The sequence below is a fragment of the Bufo gargarizans genome, unplaced genomic scaffold, assembly GCF_014858855.1.
Source record: "Bufo gargarizans isolate SCDJY-AF-19 unplaced genomic scaffold, ASM1485885v1 fragScaff_scaffold_695_pilon, whole genome shotgun sequence".
NCBI classification, from domain to species: domain Eukaryota; kingdom Metazoa; phylum Chordata; class Amphibia; order Anura; family Bufonidae; genus Bufo; species Bufo gargarizans.
Window position 1 is genome coordinate 462402 of NW_025334168.1, and position 12266 is coordinate 474667.

Below are 12266 nucleotides of genomic sequence, written 5' to 3' on the forward strand. Positions count from 1 at the left end.
CGGGGACGGCTTTGTGTGCGCTGTGAGGGTCCCTTGTCAGTGCTGGCACTGGGTGTCTGTGCCCTGTTACTTCACTGAAAGTGGCTACACCCTGCTGGGCATGACTAGGTGGTACTGTATGTCTCTATAGGCATATCTGTGTGTCTGGACTTGTCCAAGGTGTATGACAACCGGGCACCTGGCGACACAGGACAGATCAGTTCGGACTTGTTCACACGTGATGTTTTTTTGTGTGTGCGGTTGATAGCGCCTGATCTGTGATCTTCTGCTGAGGAGATGTATGAATGCCACCGGGACAGCTGGTGGCCCAGAGATAGCTGGTTTTAAAATGTGGAGGACTACATGCCTAGGTTTTCCTACAGGGATTGTCTGAGCTATTAAAAACTAAAACTCTCCCTGGAATTGTGACAAACTAAGATTCACCCCCCTCCATGGCAGCAATGGCATGTGACCAGTGAGAACTGATATGGCACACCCCTCACAGTCCCCAGTTAGATCTCAGTCTGTGGTTCTCTTGACGTGCAGGGCATGGCTGCTCAGGAAAGCACTGAGTGGGCACTCAATTTTAAAGGGGTTGTCTCACTTCAGTAAGTGGTATTATTAATCATGTAGAGAAAGTTATTACAAGCCACTTACTAATGTATTGTCTGTATTGCTTCCTTTGCTGGCTGGATTCATTTTTCTATCACATTATACACTGCTACGCGCGTTGCTCCTGCACCTAGAGCCTCCCGTCTCCCACCTCAAGTAACACCTTCCAAGGGTTTATTGACAGGGCCAGGCGTTCGCATCCTTCTGCCTGCCCTGTGCCCTGGGGAAATCTCGTGCCGTTCAGTATTCTGCGCAGGCACAGTGAGGGAAGGACGCTCGCAGGCTGCAGGATAATCACTAGAATAGCAGAGTTAGGTGCAGCTGACATTAGCACGTCGCTAATGTCAGCCGCACGTATGCAGTGTACATGGGCTGTATGCCGTGTACATGTCAGTGCTCTAACAAAATGCCTAGTAGCCGTTGGCTCCTGAACTGAAAAATTTAGGAGCCAAATCAAATTTTTAGTCGCCAAATCGAAACCGAATCAAAATTTTGGTATCGTGACAACGCTGCGCCGATCAGATCAGCATAGGGTTGTTTTGATACCAAAATTTTGATTCGCTTTCGTCACCATAAAAAAGTATTGTGATACTCAATACTGCGCAAAAAAAAAAATAACACACCCCAAAAAAAGCCGTGTGCATTTCGCATTTTATGAAACATCGGCCCATAATAGAACAGTCCTATCCTATTTTTTGGGGTGACAAGGTGACAAAAAAATGGCGAATGCTCACCGCATAGGAGATATATATTTTTTTTTTTATAATTTAATATGTAATATGTTTATTTATTGTTTATATATTTTATATGTAAAATTGGGAAAGAGGGGATTTAAACTTAATATTTTAGGGTACTTTCACACTAGCGTTTTTCTTTTCCGGCATAGGCCTCTTTCACACTTGCGTTGTCCGGATCCGGCGTGTACTCCACTTGCCGGAATTACACGCCGGATCCGGAAAAACGCAAGTGAACTGAAAGCATTTGAAGACGGATCCGTCTTCAAAATGCTTTCAGTGTTACTATGGCACCCAGGACGCTATTAAAGTCCTGGTTGCCATAGTAGTAGTGGGGAGCGATATACTTACAGTCCGTGCGGCAACCGGGGCGCTGCACGCTGCTTGCAGCGTTCAGGTGTCTGCTCACTGAGCGGAGGCTGAGTGCTGGCAGGCGGATACATTCTCAGTGGAATTGAAGTGGAAGTGGCCAGACTGCTCCGTTAAGGGCCGCTTGTGAGCCCCTTCAAACGGAGCTCATGAGCGGACACCTGAACGCAGGTGTGAAAGGAGCCTGAGAAGAACAGCGGCGGGGCAGAGAACTATCAGCTCCTGTGCCTGCCACTGTTCAACTGCAGAGCTGCCGCGGAGGGTCTAGTCGCAAATGGCGACAAGACTAAAGTCTTGTCGCTATTTGTAAATTCTGTAAATGTGCTGTATACCGTGGCACGTGTGCAGCGCCCGGGTGCTGTATACCGTGGCACGTGTGCAGCGCCCGGGTGCTGTATACCGTGGCACGTGTGCAGCGCCCGGGTGCTGTATACCGTGGCACGTGTGCAGCGCCCGGGTGCTGTATACCGTGGCACGTGTGCAGCGCCCGGGTGCTGTATACCGTGGCACGTGTGCAGCGCCCGGGTGCTGTATACCGTGGCACGTGTGCAGCGCCCGGGTGCTGTATACCGTGGCACGTGTGCAGCGCCCGGGTGCTGTATACCGTGGCACGTGTGCAGCGCCCGGGTGCTGTATACCGTGGCACGTGTGCAGCGCCCGGGTGCTGTATACCGTGGCACGTGTGCAGCGCCCGGGTGCTGTATACCGTGGCACGTGTGCAGCGCCCGGGTGCTGTATACCGTGGCACGTGTGCAGCGCCCGGGTGCTGTATACCGTGGCACGTGTGCAGCGCCCGGGTGCTGTATACCGTGGCACGTGTGCAGCGCCCGGGTGCTGTATACCGTGGCACGTGTGCAGCGCCCGGGTGCTGTATACCGTGGCACGTGTGCAGCGCCCGGGTGCTGTATACCGTGGCACGTGTGCAGCGCCCGGGTGCTGTATACCGTGGCACGTGTGCAGCGCCCGGGTGCTGTATACCGTGGCACGTGTGCAGCGCCCGGGTGCTGTATACCGTGGCACGTGTGCAGCGCCCGGGTGCTGTATACCGTGGCACGTGTGCAGCGCCCGGGTGCTGTATACCGTGGCACGTGTGCAGCGCCCGGGTGCTGTATACCGTGGCACGTGTGCAGCGCCCGGGTGCTGTATACCGTGGCACGTGTGCAGCGCCCGGGTGCTGTACGTGCCGTGTGCAGCGCCGGGTGCTGTATACCGTGGCACGTGTGCAGCGCCCGGGTGCTGTATACCGTGGCACGTGTGCAGCGCCCGGGTGCTGTATACCGTGGCACGTGTGCAGCGCCCGGGTGCTGTATACCGTGGCACGTGTGCAGCGCCCGGGTGCTGTATACCGTGGCACGTGTGCAGCGCCCGGGTGCTGTATACCGTGGCACGTGTGCAGCGACCGGGTGCTGTATACCGTGGCACGTGTGCAGCGCCCGGGTGCTGTATACCGTGGCACGTGTGCAGCGCCCCGGGTGCTGTATACCGTGGCACGATCGGCTGATATTCAGGATTTTGAACGCTATCGGCATTATTTTGCCGATATTCCGGTAGTGTATGGGGAACACAGATCGCGCTGCTGACATCGCTCTCCGTGTTCCCTCAGCAGCAGCCCAGGGCAGAAGGAGCAGTGTCTCCTCCCCCTGTGCTGCTGCTGCCAATGAGAGGGCAGGGGACAAGTGGAGGGTAGGAGCCATGGCCACTGCGCCACCAATGAAGCTTAATCTCACATTTATTCATATACAGGAGGCGGGAGCTGCAGGATCACATAGCCGACTCCCGACCTCTATGAGCTGTAGCTGCGATCTGCGGTAGTTAGGGCTGCAACGATTAATTGCATCCCCCTCTCCATAACTGCGCCGCCCACAGATCCCCCTCTCCATAACTGCGCCGCCCACAGATCCCCCTCTCCATAACTGCGCCGCCCACAGATCCCCCCTCTCCATAACTGCGCCGCCCACAGATCCCCCCTCTCCATAACTGCGCCGCCCACAGATCCCCCCTCTCCATAACTGCGCCGCCCACAGATCCCCCCTCTCCATTCCATAACTGTGCCGCCCACAGATCCCCCCTCTCCATAACTGTGCCGCCCACAGATCCCCCCTCTCCATAACTGTGCCGCCCACAGATCCCCCCTCTCCATAACTGTGCCGCCCACAGATCCCCCCTCTCCATAACTGTGCCGCCCACAGATCCCCCCTCTCCATAACTGTGCCGCCCACAGATCCCCCCTCTCCATAACTGTGCCGCCCACAGATCCCCCCTCTCCATAACTGTGCCGCCCACAGATCCCCCCTCTCCATAACTGTGCCGCCCACAGATCCCCCCTCTCCATAACTGTGCCGCCCACAGATCCCCCCTCTCCATAACTGTGCCGCCCACAGATCCCCCCTCTCCATAACTGTGCCGCCCACAGATCCCCCCTCTCCATAACTGCGCCGCCCACAGATCCCCCCCTCTCATAACTGCGCCGCCCACAGATCCCCCCTCTTCATAACTGCGCCGCCCACAGATCCCCCCTCTTCATAACTGCGCCGCCCACAGATCCCCCCCCTCTCCATAACTGCGCCGCCCACAGATCCCCCCCCTCTCCATAACTGCGCCGCCCACAGATCCCCCCCCCCCTCTCCATAACTGCGCCGCCCACAGATCCCCCCCCCCTCTCCATAACTGCGCCGCCCACAGATCCCCCCCCCTCTCCATAACTGCGCCGCCCACAGATCCCCCCCTCTCCATAACTTTGTTTTTCCCGATTAATCGTAGAAATTAATCGGCAACTAATCGATTATTCAAATAATCGTTAGCTGCAGCCCTAGCGGTAGTTAACTCCTCAGGTGCCGCGGATCGCAGCTACAGCTCACAGGTCAGGAGTCGGCTGTGTCATCCTGCAGCTGCCGCCTCCTGTCTATGAATAAATTAGAGATTAAGCTTCATTAGTGCAGTGCGCCCCCCCAACCACAGTATTAGACATTGGTGGCGCAGTGCGCCCCCCTCCCAAGCCCCCCCAGTATTAACCAGTGGTGGCACAGTGCGCCCCCCCCCCCCCCCACCTGTTGTGCCTTTTCATAGGTAAATGCATTGATATCCAATTTATTTTAGTCAAGATGAATGTTCATTACCCTTAAGAGCCATGCTCGACTATAGTTGACAATTTTGTATGTCTTGAGTAGGCCAAATTAAGGTCGTACAAAGGTTTCTGCTTTTTAGTGTTATTCTTCTCATGAATGTACCAGTCTGAGAAGAGGCCTCTTTGTCTACTCTTAAATTTATGACGGGAGGTAAAGATAAGCTCTATGCAGCTGGTGATAATTACCTATACAATTAGGCATTTATCAATGAAGCAAATATATAATATGTATGTATTCATTTAATGAGCCTTAGCATAGGACAATCAGAACATATAATATATTTTATACTGTTATATGTGATAAAGACAACATGTATCCAGTATATTATATATATTTCTCATTAGGAGAATATTTGTCTCTAAAAGAGTGTCTGTGAAGATGTGTTTTGTAACAATTATTCACCTCTTTGGTGTAACAGGAGATACTGGTATCTCTGTGAGAAAACAAGGAGGTTCAAGTTATTTACGATACACAAATAAACAATGTGAGAAACATTCAGAGAGACGCCTAGAGGTCTGTCTCTAATTGCTACAAGTGTCAAATCTAATCCCTATAGCCTTGAATTAAAGCTTTTAAGGTCAAAATGTATATTATACCTTTATTCAGACTTACAGAAGTTAACCCTTTATACTATGATGCAAATAGCTTACACAGCAGTGCCACCTAGGTATGAGTAGGTGACATTACAACAGTAGCAAAAGTGCATTCTGGGTAAGGTTATGATGTCATTTCTTATCAATAGTCACACCCATCCGACAATGATTGGAAAGCTCCAAATTAGGAAGGTGTGTCTAACTGATAAGTTTGTGATCATAAACCGTACACAGGGGGGACAGAGAAGAAGACACACACAGGAGAGAGGAGAAGTTGAGCTCTCTAGAGGGGTCTATCAGGATGAAAGCCATGGTTAGATGCGCTATGATGGACCACCCAGCTTTCCTAGGAGCAGAAGTGAGATTTCTACTAGGACTTGGTAAGAGACACAGAAAATGATATTTCATCTTAAGACTAATTTGATAGTGTGGGTGAAATTATACCATCTAGATTGGCGAATAAATACATAATTAAATTAATTGATCATCTCCATATTGAGATGTAGTTTTAGGATATTGTGAGGCTTCATTCTACCTGCAGAAGAATCAAGACTCATAATCTGGCAAAGCATTAAATAATTGCTTAGATATATATATATATATAGATAGAACATTCTTCGCCAAGCTAAGTGATGGATTCCCACAGGAAAGACTTATTTCAAGTCCTTCCCATTTAAGATATGGTCTAGCAAGATCCTATATCCCTGTCATTTGTCTTAATAGTCTTACCAAAGTCATATGTGTGAAAATAGTCCCGGAGGGGGCGGAAGGATACAGTTATCTCTTCTAGTTATATCCTTGAATGGATTTGCCCATGCCTGAAGTCATGTGACGTGTAGTTGGTTAGATCCGTTCAGGATGTCTTCAGTTCAGTCATTTTGACTGTTCAGGCAAAATATAAAACCGCAGCATGCTACGGTTTTATCTCCGGCGAAAAAAGAATGGAAGATTTGCCTGAATGCCGGATCCAGCATTTTTTCCCATAGGAATGTATTAGTGCCGGATCTGGCATTCAAAATACCGGAATGCACCTGCACTACATCCGGACCCATTCACTTCTATGGGGCTGTGCACATGAGGGGTGTTTTTCACGCAACGCAGGCCCCATAGAAGCTAATGGGGCTGCGTGATGTTGTGCTTTTTCATAAGTTTAAACAGTTATACTTGCTTATTTTAGTTATAATGGGTATCCATTGCCTTTAAGAGCAATGTTGATTTATATTCACTGTTTTGTATGAAGTTTCATGTAGGCCAAAGTAAGTCCATGAGAAGATTACTGTACTGTTCAAAACTAGTGTAAGGCTGCTTTCACACTAGCGTTCGGGTGTCCGCTCGTGAGCTCCGTTTGAAGGGGCTCACGAGCGGACCCGAACGCAGCCGTCCAGCCCTGATGCAGTCTGAATGGATGCGGATCCGCTCAGACTGCATCAGTCTGGCGGCGTTCAGCCTCCGCTCGCCTCCGCACGGACAGGCGGACAGCTGAACGCTGCTTGCAGCGTTCGGGTGTCCGCCTGGCCGTGTGGAGGCGTGCGGATCCGTCCAGACTTACAATGTAAGTCAATGGGGACGGATCCGTTTGAAGATGCCACAATGTGGCTCAATCTTCAAGCAGATCCGTCCCCCATTGACTTTACATTGAAAGTCTGGACGGATCCGTCCCAGGCTATTTTCACACTTTAGCTTTTTTTTGCTAATATAATGCAGACGGATCCGTTCTGAACGGAGCCTCCGTCTGCATTATTATGAGCGGATCCGTTCAGAATGGATCCGCCCGAACGCTAGTGTGAAAGTAGCCTTATTGTAACAATATATTATACATTTAGAAAGTTAGAAGATACGCCGCACCTGCAGATTCTGAGGCTTTGTTTTTCCTATCTGAACATGAATTCCAAAGTGTGAGAATGGTCTAGATGTTCCTCAAAGTATATATTCATGTATCAAAGTTTGTCCCTTAGCCCTGAGACAAGGCCCCAGATGTCAGAGGTGTGAAGTAGTGAAAATATTAGGCATGTATGAGTTAACCCTTAATGGTATGATGCTTATTGCTTATACAACAGTGCCATCTAGATATAAGCGGTTAATACTACATCAGTAGCAAAATTGCATTCTGGGTAGTATGACGTCATGCTCCTTATCAATGCACACACCCCTCCAACAATGATTGGAAAGTTCCAAACTCGGAGGGCGTGTTCATCTGATAAGTTTTGGGTTAAGAAACCAGTTTCCAAAAGAAAAGAGGGAGAAAAAAAAGAGAGAGAAACAAACATTTGGATTATAGATCTCTGGAGAATCATTTGGATTATTGGGAAAAACTCTTGAGAGCTGGCTGCCCCAATACTCTGCACATCACTTGACCCTTGGGTAATGTATATTTTGTTTTATGTAGTATTGATCTAAATGAATTGGCTTGATACTTAGCCAGATACCCGCTCATTTGCGGACGTGTTACGTTAGTTGCTACATCCGTATTTTCTCTGATTTCAGTTACGATGCATATAACTGAAACAAGGGGATAATATTGGAGAAACTCTTTGTTGGGAATCTTTAAATTCCCTAGTTTGATATCAAGCCAATAATTTATACGTTTTGTTGCAATACTACCATTATCTGAAAGATTGGTTATCATTTTTGGGCGGAGCAAGGGCTCGTATCTGTCATCTTCTTGATTGAGTTTTCCGCATAATCCATTGATTGTATATTTCTCACAAAACTTAAAGCTGTATTGCATAATAACATAATATTCCTCTAGGCCAGGGATCAGCAACCTGCGGCTCTCCAGCTGTTGTGAAACTACAATTCCCAGCATGCTCCATTCATTTCTATGAGAGTTCTTAGAAGAGCAGAGCAAGTATGCATACTGGGAGTTGTAGTTTCACAACAGCTGGAGAGCCGGAGGTTGCCTACCCCTGCTCTAGGCTGTAGTATATTTTATAAAGGACATTGTTCTGGCTGCCTAGCTAACGATGTTCTGTGTTTATAGGCTGTGCTCCAGCTCCAGGATCTTACGATGTGAAGCTTTCAGATAGTCTTAAAGGACCAGTTTCATTTGAAAAATCTCAACGCTTTAGAGCAAAAAAAGGTATGTATCTCACATGGCAGGTTTTCACTGATATTCCACAGGTGCTCAGCGTTCCACTGATCTTTAAAGGCCAACTCTCTTATGTTTTTATTTGCTAGTTTATTAGAGTTAGGCATGTATACCTGAGTTAGTCTGTCAGTGATTGCCAAACGTTCTGTAATTACCTTATAATACCAGCTTTCATTAATGTCCTCTGTCCCTTTCCACTGCTCCCTTAAAAGGCCATTGCTGTGGCACGTGTGCAGCGCCCGGGTGCTGTATACCGTGGCACGTGTGCAGCGCCCGGGCGCTGTATACCGTGGCACGTGTGCAGCGCCCGGGTCGCTGTATACCGTGGCACGTGTGCAGCGCCCGGGTCGCTGTATACCGTGGCACGTGTGCAGCGCCCGGGTGCTGTATACCGTGGCACGTGTGCAGCGCCCGGGCGCTGTATACCGTGGCACGTGTGCAGCGCCCGGGCGCTGTATACCGTGGCACGTGTGCAGCGCCCGGTCTCTGGTATACCGTGGCACGTAGTGCAGCGCCCGGGCGCTGTATACCGTGGCACGGTGTGCAGCGCCCGGGCGCTGTATACCGTGGCACGTGTGCAGCGCCCGGGGCGCTGTATACCGTGGCACGTGTGCAGCGCCCGGGCGCTGTAGTACCGTGGCACGTGTGCAGCGCCCGGGCGCTGTATACCGTGGCACGTGTGCAGCGCCCGGCGCTGTATACCGTGGCACGTGTGCAGCGCCCGGGCGCTGTATACCGTGGCACGTGTGCAGCGCCCGGGGGCTGTATACCGTGGCACGTGTGCAGCGCCCGGGGGGCTGTATACCGTGGCACGTGTGCAGCGCCCGGGGGGCTGTATACCGTGGCACGTGTGCAGCGCCCGGGGGGCTGTATACCGTGGCACGTGTGCAGCGCCCGGGGGGCTGTATACCGTGGCACACAGATCCCCCCCCCCCCTCTCCATAACTTTGTTTTTCCCAATTAATCGGCAACTAATCGATTATTCAAATAATCGTTAGCTGCAGCCCTAGCGGTAGTTAACTCCTCAGGTGCCGCGGATCGCAGCTACAGCTCACAGGTCAGGAGTCGGCTGTGTCATCCTGCAGCTGCCGCCTCCTGTCTATGAATAAATTAGAGATTAAGCACAGTATTAGACATTGGTGGCGCAGTGCGCATCCCTCCCAAGCCCCCCCAGTATTAAGCATTGGTGGCGCAGTGCGCCCCCCTCCCCCCAGTATTAACCAGTGGTGGCACAGTGCGCGCCCCCCCCCCCCCACCTGTTGTGCCTAAGAGACACAGAAAATGATATTTCATCTTATTAAGACTAATTTGATAGTGTGGGTGAAATTATACCATCTAGATTGGCGAATAAATACATAATTAAATTAATTGATCATCTCCATATTGAGATGTAGTTTTAGGATATTGTGAGGCTTCATTCTACCTGCAGAAGAATCAAGACTCATAATCTGGCAAAGCATTAAATAATTGCTTAGATAGATATATATATAGATAGAACATTCTTCGCCAAGCTAAGTGATGGATTCCCACAGGAAAGACTTATTTCAAGTCCTTCCCATTTAAGATATGGTCTAGCAAGATCCTATATCCCTGTCATTTGTCTTAATAGTCTTACCAAAGTCATATGTGTGAAAAAAGTTCCAAACTCGGAGGGCGTGTTCATCTGATAAGTTTTGGGTTAAGAAACCAGTTACCAAAAGAAAAGAGGGAGAAAAAAAAAGAGAAACAAACATTTGGATTATAGATCTCTGGAGAATCATTTGGATTATTGGGAAAAACTCTTGAGAGCTGGCTGCCCCAATACTCTGCACATCACTTGACCCTTGGGTAATGTATATTTTGTTTTATGTAGTATTGATCTAAATGAATTGGCTTGATACTTAGCCAGATACCCGCTCATTTGCGGACGTGTTACGTTAGTTGCTACATCCGTATTTTCTCTGATTTCAGTTACGATGCATATAACTGAAACAAGGGGATAATATTGGAGAAACTTTGTTGGGAATCTTTGAATTCCCTAGTTTGATATCAAGCCAATAATTTATACGTTTTGTTGCAATACTACCATTATCTGAAAGATTGGTTATCATTTTTGGGCGGAGCAAGGGCTCGTATCTGTCATCTTCTTGATTGAGTTTTCCGCATAATCCATTGATTGTATATTTCTCACAAAACTTAAAGCTGTATTGCATAATAACATAATATTCCTCTAGGCTGTAGTATATTTTATAAAGGACATTGTTCTGGCTGCCTAGCTAACGATGTTCTGTGTTTATAGGCTGTGCTCCAGCTCCAGGATCTTACGATGTGAAGCTTTCAGATAGTCTTAAAGGACCAGTTTCATTTGAAAAATCTCAACGCTTTAGAGCAAAAAAAGGTATGTATCTCACATGGCAGGTTTTCACTGATATTCCACAGGTGCTCAGCGTTCCACTGATCTTTAAAGGCCAACTCTCTTATGTTTTTATTTGCTAGTTTATTAGAGTTAGGCATGTATACCTGAGTTAGTCTGTCAGTGATTGCCAAAAGTTCTGTAATTACCTTATAATACCAGCTTTCATTAATGTCCTCTGTCCCTTTCCACTGCTCCCTTAAAAGGCCATGCTGCACGTGTGCAGCGCCCGGGTGCTGTATACCGTGGCACGTGTGCAGCGCCCGGGTGCTGTATACCGTGGCACGTGTGCAGCGCCGGGTGCTGTATACCGTGGCACGTGTGCAGCGCCCGGGTGCTGTATACCGTGGCACGTGTGCAGCGCCCGGGTGCTGTATACCGTGGCACGTGTGCAGCGCCCGGGTGCTGTATACCGTGGCACGTGTGCAGCGCCCGGGTGCTGTATACCGTGGCACGTGTGCAGCGCCCGGGTGCTGTATACCGTGGCACGTGTGCAGCGCCCGGGTGCTGTATACCGTGGCACGTGTGCAGCGCCCGGGTGCTGTATACCGTGGCACGTGTGCAGCGCCCGGGTGCTGTATACCGTGGCACGTGTGCAGCCCGGGTGCTGTATACCGTGGCACGTGTGCAGCGCCCGGGTGCTGTATACCGTGGCACGTGTGCAGCGCCCGGGTGCTGTATACCGTGGCACGTGTGCAGCGCCCGGGTGCTGTATACCGTGGCACGTGTGCAGCGCCCGGGTGCTGTATACCGTGGCACGTGTGCAGCGCCGGGTGCTGTATACCGTGGCACGTGTGCAGCGCCCGGGTGCTGTATACCGTGGCACGATCGGCTGATATTCAGGATTTTGAACGCTATCGGCATTTATTTTGCCGATATTCCGGTAGCGTATGGGGAACACAGATCGCGCTGCTGACATCGCTCTCCGTGTTCCCTCAGCAGCAGCCCAGGGCAGAAGGAGCAGTGTCTCCTCCCCCTGTGCTGCTGCTGCCAATGAGAGGGCAGGGGACAAGTGGAGGGTAGGAGCTATGGCCACTGCGCCACCAATGAAGCTTAATCTCACATTTATTCATATACAGGAGGCGGGAGCTGCAGGATCACATAGCCGACTCCCGACCTCTATGAGCTGTAGCTGCGATCTGCGGTAGTTAGGGCTGCAACGATTAATTGCATCCCCCTCTCCATAACTGCGCCGCCCACAGATCCCCCTCTCCATAACTGCGCCGCCCACAGATCCCCCTCTCCATAACTGCGCCGCCCACAGATCCCCCCTCTCATAACTGCGCCGCCCACAGATCCCCTCTCCATAACTGCGCCGCCCACAGATCCCCCTCTCCATAACTGCGCCGCCCACAGATCCCCCTCTCCATAACT

General features: G+C 50.3%; 1 protein-coding gene across 1 annotated transcript in view; it reads left to right on the plus strand.

Moving 5' to 3' along the window:
• LOC122922770 (sperm-tail PG-rich repeat-containing protein 2-like) overlaps positions 1-11081 on the plus strand; it is a 51615-nt gene extending 40534 nt beyond the window's left edge. Inside the window, exons 6-7 of the mRNA XM_044273495.1 lie at positions 8393-8491; positions 10779-11081. Of these exons, the coding sequence (XP_044129430.1) occupies positions 8393-8491; positions 10779-10975 (296 nt within the window). The 3' untranslated portion in view covers positions 10976-11081. The remainder of the gene's footprint in view (positions 1-8392; positions 8492-10778) is intronic.
• The last annotated feature ends 1185 nt before the right edge of the window (positions 11082-12266 follow it).